General features: G+C 37.8%; 1 protein-coding gene across 5 annotated transcripts in view; it reads left to right on the top strand.

Annotated features, from left to right (window-relative positions):
• The window catches only part of BIRC6 (baculoviral IAP repeat containing 6), a 188,023-nt gene that overhangs the window by 133,142 nt on the left and 34,145 nt on the right, over window positions 1–20,736 (top strand). For all 5 annotated transcript variants that reach the window (XM_063328808.1, XM_063328811.1, XM_063328812.1 and 2 more), the window contains one exon: window positions 676–844. In XM_063328808.1, coding sequence (XP_063184878.1) covers window positions 676–844 — 169 coding nt within the window. The remainder of the gene's footprint in view (window positions 1–675; window positions 845–20,736) is intronic.

Below are 20,736 nucleotides of genomic sequence, written 5' to 3'. Positions count from 1 at the left end.
AAATCAGACCCATGGAAATGTGTTAGGTTGAATGTCTACAACACACGGTAAAGGCCTGTAAACTCAGGAAGAACTGCCCTTGGGACAAGCAGGTGTGCAGTCGTGAGGTGACTCCCCTGCCGTCACTGAGGGGAAGGCTGCTCTTTGGTTGCTGAGGGAAGAGCCCTGCTCACAAGTGCTTGTTCCAAGTAGCTGTCATGCTCACTGTAAGTTGGTTCATCTGTAAACCCTGAAGTGCCATCCAAAAGGAAGTTAGAAGTGTTTTTAAAACATTTGCAGTTTAAAAAAAAATAAAAATCTTCTGTGGCTAGCGGGTGTTCTGAAGTAAGTGGGACTGATCAGCTGTATGTCTCGGTGGTGTGACCTGGCGAGGTCCTGCTTTGAGTAACTCTGACAGTTTTGACGATTTTGTCAAAATTCATATTAATTGACCTCTTAATGTAATTCAGAATTATAATAGCTATTTAATTTTAGCATTAGCCAAAGGTGGAGTTGTAATCTAATAACTGTATAGAATTTGTTCTGAGAGATCTTTGGGACTGCTGAAATAAATCCCAGTACTGAATTAAAAAAATAACTACTGAAGTGTTATGGTGCCTTCCTTTAAGGAAGGAAAGTCCAAGTTCTTTTGCCTAAGGTAAATCAGGTTTGATTAAATATTTTCGTGTATTCCAGGTGCTTGCCAGTTACATAAATCCTGCAGGGAGTACGTCAAATGGAGAGACCCAAACTAGCCATGAGGGGAGGGGACAAAACAGCAGTGCTCTTCCATCCGTTCTCCTAGAGCTACTCAGTCAATCTTGCCTCATCCCAGCAATGTCATCGTACCTCCGCAACGATTCAGGTAATGTGCCATTGTCTCCTTCTAAATCAAAGTCGGCTTACGTCTGTCAAATCAGTGTTTATCTAAACAATAGGTAGTTCTGGCTAGTTTCAATGTGTCTGCCATTTTAGAATTGTATATATATTGTAAGTATATAATGGAACATTCACTTGAGCCTTAGAAAATGAAATTATGGTGTTCACTGAAATACTCATTTGTGGTAAGAGTTTAAACTTTGTTGTTCTAATGCCTGTTTTAAATTTGAAATTTAGTTCTTAAACTGTTGAACGCAACAGGAAAGTTTGTATTTTAGTTATTCTCTAGAATAGACATGGAGAGAGGGAGAGTGCTTTATACAAGACCATGAATCTTACTGTGAATAAAAACGTTCATTTTGTGAGAAAATTCAACAGGTATATGCATGAAGTTGGTAAATGTTGCACTAGGGCAATTCTCTTTCACTTTGATCAGAGCTTTTTCTGCTTTATTTAGGAAATATAAAAATAAGCCTCTTACCAAAACCGCAAAATATTTCAAATATATGGGAACAATGAAATTGCTGTTGTTTTTTTTTTTTTTTAAAAAGGAAAACCAGGTAAGTTATTTGTTGTCATCACATTTCTACTCATAATTTTAAAACGAAGGCATTTTGAGAGTTCCATCCAGTATGTTGTACCTTGCTGTGAAAACCATTTCAGTTTTACAACGTAGTGTCAAGCAGTATGAGTTAAGCAAATGCCTTTGTGGAACTAGTGGCAAAAACCAGCAGATTGAGTTTGTGGTTTATTTTCAATCTCATTAGATGACAGGCTTTAGTATGAATTTATTGATAAGCATTTTTTTTCTTCAGATAACTGTCAGCCTGAAGTTTTTAAACACTGCCTTAGCCTGAGGTTGAATTTTTTGTTTAGTTGCTTTGTAAGGATGGATTTAATCCCTAAGTAGCAGAAGGAGTTATTCCAAATCTGAAGAATTTGGGTTTCGGACCCTTCTTTTGCTTGCCCTATTTTTGGAGTAACTGCTAAATGTCTTGTCACATTACTGTGGTTCTTTTGAATGCCAGTTGTAGGGTGTGGTGATGTGAGTTTCTTGAAACAATGTCATAGCTTCGGGTTGAATTACACAGTATGTTTTATCTCCAGGGTAAAAGAGAAATCGTCTGTGTCTTAAGTATTTACAAAGCTACATAGGACTAAAACAAGAATGTGGCTCTTTTAATCTGTGGTAACTAGGGCATTACATAATCTTGTATGATGGAATGGAAGTAGTTCAAAAAGTCTGCTGGGGCCTTGTAATAAAAATAAAAATACGAAGATGTTTTACTTGCCAGTCCACAGGTTGACACCTGTCCCTAATTTGTTGGTTCTATTTTTCTCATATTACAGTGAGGAGAATGAACTCTGTAGCTTATGCACCAGGCTCATTATTGCAAATGAAAATCTAATATAAAACAATGAAGTAAATGATAAAGTAAAACGATAAAGTAATCTTTCTAACAGATACTCGTAAATTCTTCTTTGTTGAGGTACGAAGGAAAAGTCACTGAAAGACCTGGCAAAACTGCTATGTTATCCAAAGGATAAAGCTGTTGGTTCAGAGTTATAGAGGAATACAGCTGCTGAAATTGCTTTTTGCTGTTTTCAGTAGAAAAACGTGTCTGTCTGTATAAGTCACCTCTAACTGGGGAAGAACAGACAGATACTGATAGAAGAGATGAGATATGTGGCTGGTGGAGAGAAGTTCAGACTTGTTTGGCTTTCTGGAACCATTTGTTTTCCCAAAGTGCAAAGAAAAGGTGAAGTTTCAGTGGGAAATGTTCATTTTAGGTATGTTGTCCACTCCTGGAGTACTGTTATATGTGTTTGGTAGGGGGTGTTCGTATGTTGGTGCTTGTGAAATAAAAATTAGTGAAGAGTGAACAAAGCAGATGCTTCCTGCTTTTTCATAAATGGATCTGTAGCTCTTAATGTAGCAGCGTTTTTATGCTTAATACGTTGATCCAAGCAATTGTCTTGAATGCTTCCTGCTGTGTTTTTTGGAAATTCTACACATAAAACTAGTTAACAATGTTCTTCTGGATTTAAACAAAATAGCTTTGCGGGCTTATATCAGTCAAGCTTGTCTTTGAAAACGTAATAGGATATCAGTATGAGAGGGAAATGTGCAAAAAGGCATGATTTCTAGAAAGAATGTCTTCTCTTCATGAATATTTGAGTCAGATGCATTTAGTTTGAAAGAAGTCCCTGAAAATAGTTTGTGTTGGTGATAGCCAGGCATAATTCCAATGCAGTAATTACTCTTTAGTTCAAAAGCAGACAGATAATTCTCACATGAATGAGTCTGAGTTGCAGGTGATGCCGGGGCTCTAGGTGTCACTAACAGAGTGTCTGGAGACGGCACTGACAGAGAGCCTGGCTGTCACAAGAGAGGCAGAGGTTGAGAAGCTCTGGAGCTATGGTAAGCTCTGGTACAATGCTTGTAAGACTGAAAAGTTCCCTTCTCCAGTAGGGCTGAATTGGCTACTCAGGGGCAGCAGGAAAGCAAACAGCATTATCTGTAACACTCATGTACTTGGTCTTCTAGTTTTCAGACCAGTGTACCTTCTGCTATCAAAACGTACTTTCATGTGGAAGGAGGAGGTAACTGTATTCTTCCTTGTAACATGCTGGACTGAGAAATTAGGACACTGCATACAGGATGCTAATAGAGCGTTCCTGGGTTTGGCACTCCAGCGGGTACAAGCTGTGCCCAGCACAATGCTGACAGAAAATGGCAATTTTCAGCAGCTTGTAGCTTTCTCAGACATGAATGGATGCTAGCGGCATCAGTTAATGGTTACCCTTATGCTGGAGGTATTCCTCTACTACATTTTTGGTTTTGCTGTAAACAGTTGCAGTAACAGTGATCTTCACATATTATGTATCTGCCATAAGCATCAAGTTATGTGGGAAAAAAATTTATAAAGAAATATAATATGCAGTGAAGCTGCTGGGTGTGCTGTTTCCCTTTATTGCACGGTAGGCTGATACCACTGTGGTGATACAAGATGTAATCTTTTGGTATCGATGAGAATTTTGTGTTTGGTTTAAACGTGTTCTGTTAGCTACAGGTATGATACATACTGCTTGCAAAGTTGTTTTGGCAAAATTCTTGAACAGTTCTGGTGTTAAAATCTAAATTGGCCTTTGGCACAGTTAGAAATTTACCTAGATTTTTTGTTGCTTAAATATGTTTTGCTGTCCCTGCTCAATTTGCCCAAAACATGCATGGACTAGATTGTTATCTAGACTTTCTACATAAAAGGAATATTGACCAGATAAGGAGTGCTCACGTATCATTTAATCTTTTAGAAGCCTCACCTTAAAGCAGATCCTTACAAAACAGATTGCCCTGACACATTCTGCAGCTTCATCTGCATCAGAGCAAGGTGATTGTGTGAAGTCCTTGAAAATTGTGAGCTGACCACTTTCATTAATTTCTGTAATTGCTTTTTTCTTGTAGAGCAAGAATGTTTATGTGTCTATGAAGGACTTTCCTTATTATGCAAGAGAGATCATAGCTATGCTCACAAGGAGCAATAGCTGCTGTAATCCTCACCCTGTTTCTTGATCGTTTTTTCCTGTGTTTGTTTCGTATCTTGGTACGGCATTACGGTGGCTTTTATTATCTTTCATTTTATAAATGAAAAAAGTTTATCTTTGTAATATGATGAGATTATTTTTTTTTAACATTTGTGTTTATTCGTAAGTACTTAATTCATGTTTACATTGATAAAATTCATGTCATTCAACTTCTGTATTGTGGAACGTGTAGCGTGTATTAATTGCTGAGCATTTATGCACATTTCATGCTGAAATCTCTCATTTAAAACCTTTTCATTGTTGTCTTGTATGCAGCGCTTTTCACTTGAAAGAATTACCACTGTAGGAACTCTTTCAAATATCTGAACGTTTCTCTCCTTAAACAAAATGCTCAACAATGAAATTTGTGCCGTACCACAAGAGGTTCCCAGCATACCCGTGACCGCCAGGTTCTAACTAGAGTACACGGCTATCTTGAAGGTCTAGATTTTTGCTGATAAAAGTAAGAGTTACTTGACTGGTGGACCTAGGTTTATGAAGACTAATACAAGTTAGTATTTACAAGTGGGAGAGAAGAAAGCAGTAGCAATAGTAGTCTTTGTAGCTAACAAGGTTTATAGAGAGAAGGCAGCGGAAAGGAATGGTGACAAAGAAGGAAAATCAAGTGACTTTTAGAACAGGGATTGTATATATTTTGTTACAGGCTTGAACAGCAGAAAGCCCAGTAAAGCTGGGATTTATCAGTGATACCACAATATAAGGTAGACTCTTCATGCTTTTAAATGTAGTTGTACTAGTTTGTCCGTAAACTAGTCTCTAGCAAACCTTAAGATGACTTAATCTTGTTTAAAGCTGAAGAGTGAGAGAGGTTTGGTACCACCTTTTCCTTGGAAGAGAGACCTCATAGCAAGCTGGAGAATTCTGCCTGAACTCTCTCTGCTTCAGATCCCATGCTTTCAGAAAGCAGATGTTGGGATTTTGGCTGGGGTTTTCTTGCAGCCCTTTCCTCACATGCTCCCCTCTTAGCCACCCTTTCTTCTGTGGTGGACAAAGACTCCATGTGATGTGGTCAGCATAGCTTATGGTGGAACATTAGCTCAGTCTTCCTTGGGTTTGACTGCTGAGAAGAGGTGATGCATTTCTGTGGGAGTGCTCTACTGAAAGGATTGTGTTTACTGACCAGCATGTTCCACTTCGTAAGAGTCCAATATTTGCTTTTAATGCACATGTCATAGTTTATCAAGTACTGTCACGCCCTGGACTTGTGGATTCCATTAATGGTTGTGCTGCTTCATCCCTCTGCCAAATGCCTCATTGCGAACTTTATTTAGAAAGTACTATGGACTAAACCTTTGAAGGTGAACACACTGAGTGATTTTTTTCTGCCTCTGTTGATATACCTTTGTTAGTTGAGTCCATTAAAGTCATACTTTTCAGGCCTTACCTCAGAGCTAGAACTACAGTAGGTTGCCTGCTGAAATTATTTATTTTCTATTAGTCTTGTTCTCACAAGGCATTATATGCTGTTGCTTTAGTTTTTGCAAAGCAGTTCCACTGGACTGAGTAGGCTGAGTACCTGAGGAAGCTTGTGTTCCCTTATGGGTCTCTGGAATTGGTACGCTGAGCTCATTCAGCTACTACATCTTTATTCATCTGTTGCTGAGGGCGTGAAGGTGCTACTGCAGTGTAAATGTTGAATCACCATGAAATTCTGCTTTTCCCTGGACTACTGACTTTTTACTGTACCTAATAAGAGGTGTTTGCTGTTAAGGTATTTTTTGTTGTTGAGATTCTTATGCATATATTGGATTAAATGTATAAGCACCAGCGCTGTATATTGGAGCTCATTTAACTAAATTTAGACTTAGGTCCACATGAGTACAGCGCGCAAGTATTACGTATTAAGAGAGGATAGCAGACTTCTGTTTTAAAACAAAATCTAACTCATATGCCGGGGCAGTGTCTAGTGATAATATTACCCTGTGACTTCCTTCACAGGGTCAAAGCCTTTTGCTATAAGCAAAATTAGAAGTACAATGGCAGTTTAGATAGACAGTATATAATTAACAAAATTAAAAATTCCACTAGTTTTCATTAGTGTTAATGGACTCATTCAGTGGTAAAAGAATGATGCTGAACCTTTGCCGCATTTGGTTATAACTTTGGGATCGTTCTTTTCTGTTTTGCTGTTGAAGCGTTTACAAAAAAAGGTGCAGTATCTCACTCCAGTGCTGGAGTTGATTCGCAATTTTGAGAACACAGCTATGGACTGAAATGACATGAAACAAAACTGTTTATTTATTTCACAAAATTGACAAGTTTTAAATAACTTCAGGATGAAAATAAACAGCAGTAATTTCTACCTGAATTTCATATTTCTGTTAAGTTTTCAGGTTCCTTTAACCTCTCATTTTAAGAATAATCTCAAATATCCTTGTATTATGAGATTAATGCAATAATATCCATAAGTATGTAGATATAAGAAGTACATTGAAAAATTTTTCAATGTATTGACTCTATTCTATAGTCTTAAATAAACGTGAATAACCTGCATAATTTCTCTAGAAGGTAGCTTAGTTTTACAGAATGCTTTGGTGCTTCATATACTGAAAATGAGTAGAGATTTGCTGTACACTGTGGATAGTGAATGAATTTTCTTGTCTGCACACGTTTTCTTCCGGTGCAGCCTCAGATCTGTTTATCATTTCTTCTGGATGAGCCAGTACTGACTCAGAGAGGCAAAACCAGAATACACCATCTTCCACCTCATTCGTCCATAAATCAGTGTGTTACAGTTTCTGCAACTGACTGAAATATCATTGCCAAATTCATTCTGTTCTAGATCTCTGACCTTATTTTATGCATGTGCTTGTTTCAAAGTGATTTCCAAAGGCTCAGTTGGTGTAGCGGTTATGAAGTTCTACACAGTAATAAGCTATCACCTATACAAGAGATGTATTTCTTTGCTTGTCGTTTTATGGAATGACTGGATGTAGCTTTGCTGCCTAGGAGAGATAACTGAACAGATTTTCAGAAATACAGCTCCATTGTTCCTCTGTGGCACGTGTAATACTAAGAATGGTATTTATTAAAATCAGTGTTGGGGTGTTTTTAGTAGTGTTTTTCTACTTCGTTTTTAATCCTAAGATCTCAGAAGCAGCTTTTCTGTTAGAAGATATATGCGAGATACATTCATGTAAATAAAAGCTTCTATGATCTCAGACTGTCTGCAGCTTTGGATCTAATTCAAAGACATGCATAGGTTTAATTTAAAACGTGGAAATAGTTTAATCAATTTCAGTAGTCTAATTGCATATTCCATGAAGTATGCCTAAGAGTTAAAATTCTGGGCCTCAGTCATAAATGATAAAAAAAAGGGAAAATGTCTTAAAGACCTGGTCCAGAGAGAGTACACCCTTCTGGGCAAAGATATTAAACCTGTTTTCCATGCAACACCATGAATCCTTGTGTGATATGTTTTATTGTACTTGAAAATAAGCGTCAGGATGAAAACATGAAAGTTGTATTTGACTTATGTTAAATACAGTCTAAAAATGGTGATACAGAAAATGTAACTTAAGATTTTTTTTTTTCATTTGGAGAATAGGTATTAGTGTGTCATTGTAATTATTAATATTTCTGAAAAGAAGTACTGAAACTATTATTTGTTTTTTCACACCACTTTAAAGGATTTTTAATTAGAAAAGCACATGGTCAGTATAGCATGATGATTTCAAATACAGATTCAGTAAAGGCAAGAAAATCTAACCTTTTTCAGCTTTCCACAAGACTAACAAAAATGCTGCAGAATATAGTCAATAGTTAAAATTTTATTTATAATATTTCAATTTTTGGTATAACAGTGTTCCTGTTTCCACACTTATACATTAGTGTAAGTTATAAGCCTAAATTATGGTGATCTAAAAATAAAACCCTTTTGTCTGTTTTCTGGTCTCAGCTATGAAGAGACATTGCACAAAACCATAGAAAGCATCATGGGGCTTGCTTATATGTATTTATATATTTAATTAATCTCTATGTACTGATTGTTTTCAGCGTTTGCTTACGTTTCTTGTGTCTTGCATGTTTGCAGTGCTGTCTCTGTTTCTGCTATTTAGATTTCATCTGTTATCAATGAGAAGCTGAGTATCGCCTGCCTTCATTTACGTAATTCAGCACGCTAGCTGGGCTCGCTGATACATTTAGCAGTCATTGATGCAGCACCCTTAGCCAGACACTTTGCTCTGGAATATTTTTGATAATCTCTTCAGACAGTGGGTTTTTTTGCTTTAAATTTAGAAATCATTCTTACCATCACTGGTCTTTGCACTGTGTGCTATGCAATTGATGTTCAAAAATGTCATCAAAGTGTAGTGTAGATGTACACAAAAACAATAACAAATAAATTGAGTACAGTTCCAATAATCCCAAGCAGTGCTAAAATAGATTCTTCTTTTTCCTCTTTCTCCTCTTGCCTTTTCACATCCTCCAGTGTTGTGATGGCAGAGGTCCCCATTTTTCCTGCAAATACCTTCACCAGTATTCTGGCAGCTAGCTAGAAGAAAGAAGGCAAATGGTAAATCTGGTCTGACAAACATGCAAGCTTTGATATTTTGAAAAACAATTCTCTATTTCTTTACACAATATTCCTTAACGCTCTGTTTATTGATTTGTAGTCATCTTTTGTTTTCTTTTTGTATGTGCATGTCCATGTTAAAAGTAATTGTTCTTGTAGATACAGATTTGGTAGAAGGAGTGAAAAATGGCTTGATGCTTCAAGGCAATTAACATGCTTTACTATAAAAGAAATTTAAAATTTGTCTTTAGTCAGCTAATTTGTTTCCTTATGAAACATCAAATTGGTGAAAGCAGGTATGTGAGCATTGTCAGATACTCTGAAATGCCTCGGGAGATTATGTGAATTTTCAGCTGTTGTTAAATATTTAACTGTCACAGTACAAAAACCAGTTGAAAATATTCAAGTCTGCTGTTTTTGAACGTGAAGAATATGTCTCCTTAATACAGTATCACAGTATCTTTTGACCAGTGAGCCCTAAGTAGGCGTTTGCAGGTGAGATCTTATCCTTTTACGTGTTTAATAGATCAGCTTTTGGACATCCCTGCAACAGTAAACATTTAACAGAAAATGTCTCTCTTCAAATATAAAGGTGGTTGTTGTTATTATATATGCTTATTATTGCAGTCTGCCAAAGGACAGTAGTATTCTTATAGTAACCAAATTCTATGCAATATAGGGACTTGAGATAGATATTTACAGATGCGTATATGATTTATTACCTTTTTTGTGGCAAAAGTGGGGTTGACAGGTCATCTCTGTTACTTAGCTGCTCATGTACTCTTAATTTGCAGTCAAATATCCTCTAGAAACATATTGCCTGTAAAATTATGTTAATTGGTGGCTAAAATGATGATCTTATATGTGATCTGCTATGCTGTTTTAGCCTTATTAATCAGAAATTTCCAACCTTAAACCAAAATTTGATTGGGGTGTCTACTAGTTCAGATAACCCCAATTTACTGGAAATTTGCAGCCACATTTTATAGTGCAATAGCATTTTTCTCTCCTGGCAAACATGTTTAATCATTGGAGATAAACGTATTTCTGCTGTGAGTCTAATTAAAGCCATCAGCTCAGAGCATATTTCACAGAAAGGTAAAAAAAAGACGATGTTTCTTACCCTACATTGCATCAGGAATAAAATGTCATCAGACATGCTTCTTACTCGTCGATTCGGTGGCAAACCAGGCTTTTTTCTTCATGGAGGGGGCTGCTGTCCTCACTCAGACAGATCAGATAGGAGCATGAACAGTTCCTTGATGAAGAAGTTTATCGGTGAGGATAATAACGTTACAGAATCTTCCAAATGACTGGCCTTCTCTCTCGGTAATCCACTACAGCAAGTGCAGTCGAAAAACAGTAAAACCTTTTCTGGTAATGATCCTCGCTGTTGACTAATTCTCATTAAAATTGAGGATTTTTTTCCTTAGATGATGCAGAGCCACGAAATGCATGCTGTTCGGTTTTGCCTTTACAAAAAAAAAAAAAAAATACGAACAGCTCCTGGTTTTATTCAGTTGCACTTAGTTATTTATTAAGACTTCAGGAAAACCCAGCCTTTGATTTACTCTTTGTGGCAGCCGTCTGAAGAGGCTTTCTCACGTTGACATGCTGTAATTCCAAATGCAGCGAACTACGTGCAGTCACACTATGTAATTTTAGTCCAGCCTGAAAAAGGACGAAAAGAAGTCTGCTTTACTGGCAATAGTGTGAACGCTGTCACACACCTGCATTCAGAGCCTCTGGAAAGAATTCCAAGGTATTCTTCGGAGCATTGCATAACTTAGCCAGGCAAATCTGAGGAGCGGAATGACAGTGGCTTTAGTTGCACACTGTGGCGAGCTGTGACATTGATTAAACATGCACTTGGCACTTGCTGAATAAAGAAGGAGCTACGAGCCACCCTTGCAGACAGTGAGTTGCATAACAATGTGCGATGGCTCTGCTGTTTCATTGTCAGGCCCGGCACATTTTAATCCTCCACCAAGGGAGGAGAAAGTGTGCGGTGTAAAGAGGAGTAGAGTTAACTGTACTTGGGGGGGTTTTCTGGGGAAGCGCTGCATGACAAATGGTGACATTAAGGCATTCAAGCTGAAACAGTGTTTCTGCCTTTTGTCTTTTTATGCTTTGTTTGACAGGCAATTGTTTCTATGGGAAATAGTACTTCTAAGCTTTTCCTCTTTTTGTTTGCCACCCAAAGAATGCAGGTTAGTGTGGAATTAATGAAAGCACAGACTTCAAGAAAAATATTCCTGTTCCGATTTCATAGGAAGCAGTAACTCAATTTTTTTCCTAGGTGAATCAGAGAGGTATTTTTTTGCCCGCCCTCTTTGAAAGGCGGGGTGTGGGTGTGGGGGGGTGTGTGTGGTATGTGTGTCTGTAAAGTCAACTCCTCTTCCCAGTCTCTTCAGACAAAAAGCCACAATTTTAATAACCTCTGCAAGTAGCTGTGTTTCAAGTAATTTTATTCAATCACTTCGTTCCATGAAGGCTACCAATGCAGTGTGGTTTTGTTGGTATAGCATAGCTTCTTGATATGAAGGCAACTATATTTTATGTATATTGGAAAATTTATTTAAAAAAAAATACTTGCAATATCAATCAATTCACAATTCAAAATACAAAAAGCTTATGCATATGAAAAATCAAAAGATAATTAATTACATTGAATTCAAACAGTAGCAATGTAACTGGAAACCTTGACCACTTTCCAGAACAGCATGTTTTAGAAATTACAAGGCATTATTTGAAATTCAGTTTTCAGTAATCTTTCTGTGAGAAAGCAAGAGAGAGTAAAATCATTCCTTTGCTATTTGAAATACTTCCATTTTCAAATTCATTTACTTAAGTGTTAAATTTTTTTTCTCATTATTTTTCTAAAGCGTCCGAGTAGTTTGTTAGTTTCTTAGTAATGGACAAAACTGCATATTTTACATGCGCATTATTTTAGTGGAAAATACAGTGTTTGAAGTACCACAAGTTGTATGGTACTTGTACACGATTTGCCCTTTATCCTGAAAGTAATGTTGCCAGAGTGAAATTGTTTGACTCTAAAAGAATGAAGTAATTAGGTTAAATCTCTCCAACATAGCTTTCCTTAACATATATTCTAATATGTCTATATGGTATTTCCTTTTAAGCTCTTCCCTTATTCTGAAAAGGCTGCGGCAACTTCACTTGTTTCTGGAATTGTTTTCTGTCCATGTATCTGGAACATATTTCTGTATTCATTTACATCCATTCAGAGATACAAAGATGGGTAAATTTTACCCTGTGTATCCTGACCATTCACGTTGCTGAGAGCACCTAGCAATAACCAAATTTTCAAGCCATTGTACCGTATTAACCCTCGCATGTTAAAAATCAAACCCTTTCCTTTGTGAAGGGGGGAAATTGCGCAGTGTGCATCTCTTATTTAAAGATTAATGATGTATTTGAGAGGTAGGAATCTGTCACCTTGTCAACACCACCAGATATAAAGATTCAAGGTCAGCAGAAGACTTTCTTGCAGTATTGTCAAGTGTAAATAGTGACAATAAAGGAAATTCGGAAGCTCCACTGCAAATAACCAGCTAATGAAGATGTATCCACAGAAAGCAGTAAAAGATTCACACAATATTTCTTGGCCTGTTTTTTGCCATGGTTGAGGTCTCAGCGCTCTGCCATTTACATAGCTGTGATGCAACTGGCACTTCAGTGGCTTAAGGTGAACCCAGGGAAACAAGTCTTTCTGGGCTCCCTCTGCACACCAGCATTCAGATCCAAGGTTTGCCATGGACCTTGGTTCGATGGCATTTCTCCCGTCCTGTCCTTCCATTGCATTGATACGTGTGTCTATGTGGACATGCCATGAACTGTTTTGGAAAACACACCCAGCCGAAAATAGATCTCTAGCACAGCACGGTAAGAGGGATGGGGCAGTAGCTGCTTAAGCTGTCAGTGTTGGCAAAGAGTTGCTGGTTGGGGGGAGGGAAAAGAAAAAAAAAATGGAAAGGGGGAAAAAAAAAAAAAGACAGAGAAAGGTTTCTCAGTTACAGGAAACCTGAGGAACTCATCCGTGTTGGGTGGAAGCTGGTATTTACAAATAACTTCCTTATAGCTACAGTGCATCTTCAGTGTGAAGAGAAAATTTTCTGAGATTCCTCACATGAGTGAAGCTATTAATATAGGTTGATTTGAAAAGACCTTGATTTATCTATAATATTTTATGATATTTGGAAAAATGGGGAGATAATTTATATTTTGTGTAAAATAACATTAGAGTCTGGGAGTATGTTTTATACAAGTCAGTAATAAAACCACCTGTTTTGGGGTGAACATTACATGGTTACACAGTATTTGGGTTTGGCACTGTTATCCAAAAATGTCCTAAATTTAATTCTCTTACTTCTGTCTAGGCAGAGCTTTCAAGCACTTAGTAAGACTTTGGCAACATCTTGGTAACTGATTTATGTAGCATCCCGAGAGCAGAACAAATTCTGTTGATTAGAGGTCATTCTGTTCATTACCACTGGTGTTTGAGCACTTGTATTGCATGGGAATAGACCTTAGGCAGTACAAATGTATGTCAGATTTTAAAGATATTCATGCTTCAAGAGGGAGTTGTCAGGCTATCTTGTGAAAACCCAGCGGTATAAATTCAACGATTTACAGTCTTGATCCTTTGATGATCATTATCCTGCTATACGCTACTGCTATGAGTGATGTGGTACACCCATAACATCGCATTTACAAAAGGAACAAGTGCTCTTAACCGAAGTGTAAGTTTTCTTTTCCCTCATGTATTTTCATGGTTTTATATAATTTTGATTTTCATGTACTCTAAGATTATGCTGTATTTTTTCATTAAAATAGCAAGTTTTGAGTCAGATATTGTTTGCTCTTTTAGAGAGCAAATGCTCTGAAGTTTGCAAGTTAAAGCAGAATGTACAGGAAGATTTGAAGGAGAAAATGGAAAGAAAAATGTAAAGAGCTGTCTAGACTTAAAATTCTATTAAGGTTAAAATTCTGTAATGAAATCCAAAAGATCATCCATACATCAGTTGTCCATGAAGACTGTTTTTCCTTGCAGTTAGTTGTTCTGCATTTTCCCCAGGATACAGGAAGATACTTGAAATGCAGTAGCACGTGCATCCTGTAGGTGATACATTCTGGTTTTCTTCTCTGACAACCTCCACAGACTTCTCTTTATGAGATCTGACACTTTTTCAGTTAAATCGCAGAACAACAGAGCAAAGCTTTGTCTGTTGGGAGATGCAGTAGTATACATAAATTAAGATGAATTTGTTCACTTAGCATAAGCAAGGAATGTATGGATATCCATGCTCCCTCCTTCTTCCTTAGTTTTTTTCTTATTTTCCTTATTCACACACAACCGCCCACCCCCACCCCCCGAGAACTAAACACAGCTACTGTTTACTTTGTGGGAGCTGTTAGCCTATTTTTTTATGATATAGATTGATGTATGATGCCCTTGAGTCAGCAGCGATGGGCATGGCCAATTTGAGACAGGTTTCAAAGTTGCTGGGTTTTTTTGCTCTTCTGTTGAAAAAAAAAAAAAGAGGAAGAACTCAGATTCTTTGTCTGTAGCAACACAAGTTACTTCTAGATTTCTTACTATTCTCATTCACACTTCTTTCATGTGTTTCAACTCAGCATTGACTTGATGATTTTGACAATTCAGCTATGTGTCTATGTCTTGTTTTCCTTCTGATTGAGGAACTTCAGTGCTTTTTGGCCATTATCTGGGTTTTTTCCCTGATTTTGTAACCTAGTTACCGACCCAGAATATCCTTGGAAAAATCCAGAATTATCTCATAACTAGAAGTTCCTCAAGGTTGTTCCCACCTGTCAGTCTTCGCTTACCAGAAATTTACTTGTTCCAGTCTCTCACGCTTGCTTTAAAGTAGTTCTGTGTTAAGAAATCAATTAAATGGACTTCTGCCACACTCCTTTCAATGCCAGCATCTCTTAGCACCAGTCAACATCAACCACTGCTTTATTGTCTGTCAATATGGTCAGAATGCACACCAGTATTTTGCCAAGAAAAGGGGTAAGTGTGCCGGTTGAGTAATAGTTTAGGAAAAACTGAGCCATCCTGCCTTTGGAGGGTGTCAAGTGACATGTCACACACTGGTTTTGAGGGAACTACGTTAATCGCTCTCTTGATGAACTGAAGCAACTCAGAAGTTGGTGAGCGATGAATGTTGCTGAGTTAGAGGTGAGGGTTTCAGCCCCAACTGTGTGTGGTGGCCTTCTGGATATGGTGGAAGGAAATGACTGAAAAAAAGGCAAGAGGTTGTTTGTTTGGTTTTTTTTCCGTCTTCTTCAGTCTCTAGTCTCACATGGGACATCAGGCAGTCTTCATTTTTAAATGAATTTTAAATGAAGACATGCTTCAGTCATGATTCAGTGCTGTTCTCTGCAGCTCAAGAGGTTTTTTGTCAGACAGCAGGTATCCGGGACTATTTCTTCACATTGGTTTGAGTGTAGGCTGCATGGTTCTGGAGGAGTATTAGGGCTTTCACGTATCAGGTTTTTGACCTGTCATGTTCATAAATTTTGTTGTGTTAGAGAAGTCCATTACGTGAATATTGGGTCCTTACTGGGCAAGCAGAGGGAAGCAGAGTAGTGAGAACTGATCCTAGTCGTGGAGGGGTGGCTCATGGGGAACAACAGTACTAAAACACGCTCTTCTTTCTCCAAAGCCCTTAAAGCATCTTACCTTGTGAGAAAGAAAAAATCTTGTCCCTATGAGTTTCCAGTTGACTGATCTTAAAAAACAAAACAAACAAACCTAGAAGATACCACCATCCCAGCACCTTTTGCCACATACCTTTCCTCTGATTTATCTTCTTTAGTTGGAAGTAGTTAGTAGAAATAAAAGGATGCAATTATTGTCTCATGAAATCTCTTATTTTCTACTGCAAAAGAATATGAATACATGCTCATTATATTTTCAAAGCATTTGAAAATACTATTTCCTAGTAGATAGTGCTTTTAGAGTAGAACTTAAATAACAGATTTTTTTTTTAAATGTCAAAACCAATTATCCATTTGAGTGGTTAATAATATAAAAGATGTATGAAAGAACAAATTGTAAATTTGTACTTCGAGCTCTACTGTGTTGCAGAAATTTGTTGTAATTTATAGGAAGTAATTATGAAGTATGTATTGAAACATCATGGCATTGAGATCTTTGGGAATTAAATACCTAGTTGTTACAAGGAACGAAGCAGCTTAGATTTGGGTTGTAATTGAGTACTACTGGATTGCATGCCAGATGAAGCACTTAGTCCTTTAAAGACTGAAGTGTACTTACTTCAAAGAGATAATGGAAATATTTTTTCAACAAATTATTATTTAGCCAAGATCACTGAGAGACTAACTGCTGCTTCAGTCTTTACCTGTTTCTGTACTGCAGCATTGTTTTCTATGACTTTTAAACACAAATCCATTAACTGGAGAGCTCTTCATTGATTTACACAGCTGGTGGTGGATTTTGCAGCTGTATGTAGAGAACGTACTTCAGACTAGCTTGCAACCTCTGGCACCATTCACTTGATCGCGGTGAATTCAAGTGCATGTTGGATTTTCCAGAAGGAAGGGAGTTTTGTGGAAAAGATAGTCAAGAAATTATCAGGTGACAAATAGGAGGGGTAAAGGCTGGATTTTTTCTTCCTTCTCCTGCTTCTCACCCACATGTTCTTTGTCCCACTGCCTAAATAATACAGAGTACTTTTCGGAAAAACAGTACTCTGTAATCAAGAGTGGGGTTGGGGTTTTTTTTGTCTGTTTGTTTTTATGAGCCTTAAATCACACAAATTTTTCCACATGATGACGGAGCCACTGAAGGTGATTTACAGGACAATAGTGAAAACATAAGTAAACAAGGTTTCTTTCTCATCTGGAGACCACTGTGAAGTTCTGGACCTCTGTGGTTACAGGACAGTGTGACTGTCTTGAAAGCGTGAGCAACAGACTGCTTATGTATCTGTATCTGCCTGCCAAGGACCTGCGATCCGTTTACTATTTCCCTTTGAATCCACTTAGACTCTTCTAAGTGGACTCTTCTGGTACTAACGTGAGCGACACCTTTTTTGACAGACCTTGATGCCTTGCCCTCCACTGTGTAATACGTTTTATGTAAAAGGAAACTAAACTGTGGTGTTTGCCGTCCTGCCTCCCACAACAGAGTTATCTCTTTTAATAAGTTTTCAGGAGAAATGCGATTAGATGCTGATCCTTGATACAAGCTTGTACAGAAGCTAACAAATCATACATGAGATGCAGCTGGTGTTCATTTCATTCCTGAAGTTAGTTTCTGTGTGTTTATTTTGAATTATTCATTTGAGAAATAAAAGTTAGGGGCTGTTGCGTTCAAAAGTGTTTAGTTTTGGCCATAAGTGTTCCATGAAATTCTCTCTGCCAATAGGCTGTCACTATCTTGCAATATCTGTTTAATTTACAGAAAACAGTACAGGTCACTGACGTGACTGTTTAAGGCACATGGCAGTAAAGCTTCTGCCTTGTTTCAAGTCGTGGGGGCCTGTCCTTAAGCTTTCCTAGTCTTTTTTTCTCATTGCTAAGGCCCATGAGCATTTCATCCAGGAGTTCCTTTTTTCCCTTCATTAATTGGACGCCAAACCTGGTAGCTATATCCCTGCTTGTAGGACAAGCACTAGACTGGGTTTCCCTCTGAAGATAATTGGTAAAGACATTCAGCAGGCCCTTTAAAATTTGAGATACCACATTTCATCTTCCAAAATTTCCAGAGTAAATGTTACTGAGCCTCCCATTTTTTTTCTTGTTTTACTTTAGTCAGACAGTACATCTCAAATGGTTTCATTTAGACTTGGTAATCATGTATGGGAATATGAGCGCTTGGTGTCTGGAATAGATTGCTGTGCAGCACCATATGCTACAAGCATTCACAGATTTTACTGGAGGCATTAAGAATTAATTTTTTAAATTATGCCTCTCGTTACCAACAGACTCAGTCCTTTTTGAGAAAAGAATATGACATCAGAGGAGAATGTGACACCATACTAGATGTCCTGCGCTTCCATATTATATCGCAGAAATGTACGATCCACTTCTTTCCCTTTTCTTTAACTCATGCTTCCTGGTCCTTGTTGCTAAAGATGCAGTAACCGCTAATGGGCCACAACGTTTTATTGGTACGCACGAGACTCCCGAAAGGACTGTAAGTAATGCATTTTCAGGGTTTTTTTTGTCTTCTTACATATTAGTGGCTTTGTCAATTAGGGGTAGCACAATTCGATAAGCTGCTAAAAATGTTTTGACCAAACAAACTAGCAATCCCTTTCTTCCTGTTCATTTACAGAGCAGATTGCCTGGGTGCCTGCGTTAGTTCTAGATATTTTTACTTCACGTAAGAAAAAGCTCACTGTGCTTTCAGGAAAGAGTTTTGCCAGCTGAGATGCGTAGCTCAGCACGCGTTTGAAGGGGAACTTAGCGGAACATTGAGGTGAGGGACGGCTTTCATTTTCCGTGGTTGAAAGTCTTGGCTTTTTGCTCAAGTGGTAGGTCTTCATTATTCCGGGCAGTAACAGTCTCACTTGTCTTTCATTTCTTTTCTGTTCTTGTTTTCTCTCCTGTGTTTGAGAACAAAATATTGTAAACGTACCTGGCATTTCCTATACTCATATGCAGACACTTTCCAGTCATGGTATTTCCTTTCTTACTATGCTCTGAGGGTAGGCATAGTATTGAGTACAAGTCAAAGGAAATGGATCTCTGTGGCTGAAGGAGTTAGTCTAGAAAGAGTTAATTTATGGTAGATTATTCCAACGTATGAACTCTAGCTTTTTTACTACTGTTTATATCTTCTTGTCCTCTCTAGAAGACAGCTTCAAGATAGTACCTCTTGTTAGCAAAAGAATATTTTATTTTCTTTTGAGTTTGTCTTTGTTGTTACACTCTAACGTAATGGGGGATGATCCATTTTAAGAAGTGATGCGGGAACTTGCATGAGATTGCACGGAAGGTGCAAATTCTCCTATTCCACAAGTCTGGGGCGTGGAGATGGTTCTCCCCATCATATCATATGTGGTGCTCAGTTAAACTGGTTGATAAGTTTTCCATATAGCTGTTGGCACTCTAAGGCACTTGCAGCATGCAGTGAGTGCAAGGGGTTACCTTTCATTTAACTTAGACTCAGGGAGGCTATTAGGCTTGAATTTTTCTCCTCAACCTGCACTTTGTGTGCTTACCAAAAACCCATCTTGGGATTTAAACAACCAACTATTGTCTAGAAAAGACACTAAAATGATAAAGGTTCAGTTTTGCATATGCACAGGGGCTCTGCCGTCTTGGACAAGCAAAATAATTAGATACTGAAGGCAGAATGAGATTCTTAGGTATTCTCATTTCTGTCCCCTGGGGTTGTGATCTTGTAGGTGTGCTTACACATGTGGAAAGTTTGCCATAAAGCTCAGGAACCACGTGTCCTTTCATTCCAGTAACAAAGTTGGTATCCTCTGCTGACAGTCTGACAGTAAGATAGAAGACTCGGGTCTTGGCCTTTTTCCATCTGCTGAAGTAATGGTTTAAAAAAAGCCCCCTAATTTTGAATTTCTACGTCGATTTCTGCAGCATGTGCAATGAAATGGCAGATTTCCATCTTATTTTCAATTCCCATCTTATTGTGAAATACTGGTGACTTTTATGGGCGGGAAGGGGTGACGCTCAGACTGAGGACCATTTTAAGATGGCTGCTTGCCCACTCCTCTGCCAAAAATAGTGAAATCACTATTCCCTCCTCCAGTGCAGGGATGGTGAAAGCCAGATTCACTTCCTTAAAAATCCTGCTTCATGCTTAGAGCAGCGATACTTTTCCTTTTATCTCTGTGGAGTGGCTGCACTTGAGACACTTAATATGAAGTGGTAGGCATTTGTTTTGGTTTTATTTTTACTTTTTCAAGAAAGGTTTTGTCTGCAGAGTATTTAAATCTTGTATTTTTTTTTTCTCTATGGAAAATATTTTTCTTATTTTCTTGGCTAAGTGGAAGATTAATTTGACACTTCTGTGTTACCTTTTATATTAGATTTATTTCATTACATCTACCTCAAATAGAAGTTATTGGTCCTTTTTATATTGCTAAGTGCCATAGTAAAGAGTTGTATTAATAATGAAGTCTCTTTCATCCTCATCCCCTGACCAGCCAAAAAAACTTTATTCTCATGCGGTCTCTGAATGCCTTTATCTCTCTCTCTATATATATATATAGAGAGAGATATCTTTCTTCATATCTTTTTTTATATCTTTCTTTTACCTATGTGTTTCTTTATATCATTATGTATTTATTGGATAATATGGAGCAATCCTGTAGCTTTACATTGATGCTTCCCTAGGCTTGTTTTCTAAATCTGGATACGAGCATGATTTGGTTACAGCTTTATGCTTTAATTGTGTTTCTTCCTGTTTTATTGGTTTTAAAGAACTGATGTTGGGTAAAACTAGCGATCTTTCAGAGGAGAGATTCTTAAAAGTTGCAGTGGGGTTGGATCCTGTGGCAGGAGCTTCCTCCGCAGTGCTCTGCTCACATCCTGTCTACACCGATGCCTGATGGGCCATTTTTTTCAAACAAACACACAAAACCAATTAATATAGAATTTTGTATTTTTCATTTTCATTAATTATTCTTTCTTGATGATGTCTTCCCCACCAGTCCCTGCGTTTGATGACTCTGTAGCCTCCAAGCAGCATCTCTTCGTTACCTGACCACCTT

Source organism: Chroicocephalus ridibundus, chromosome 3 (assembly GCF_963924245.1).
Source record: "Chroicocephalus ridibundus chromosome 3, bChrRid1.1, whole genome shotgun sequence".
NCBI classification, from domain to species: domain Eukaryota; kingdom Metazoa; phylum Chordata; class Aves; order Charadriiformes; family Laridae; genus Chroicocephalus; species Chroicocephalus ridibundus.
The sequence above is the reverse complement of the archived record's forward strand: the minus strand, read 5'-3'. Positions and strand labels throughout refer to the sequence as shown.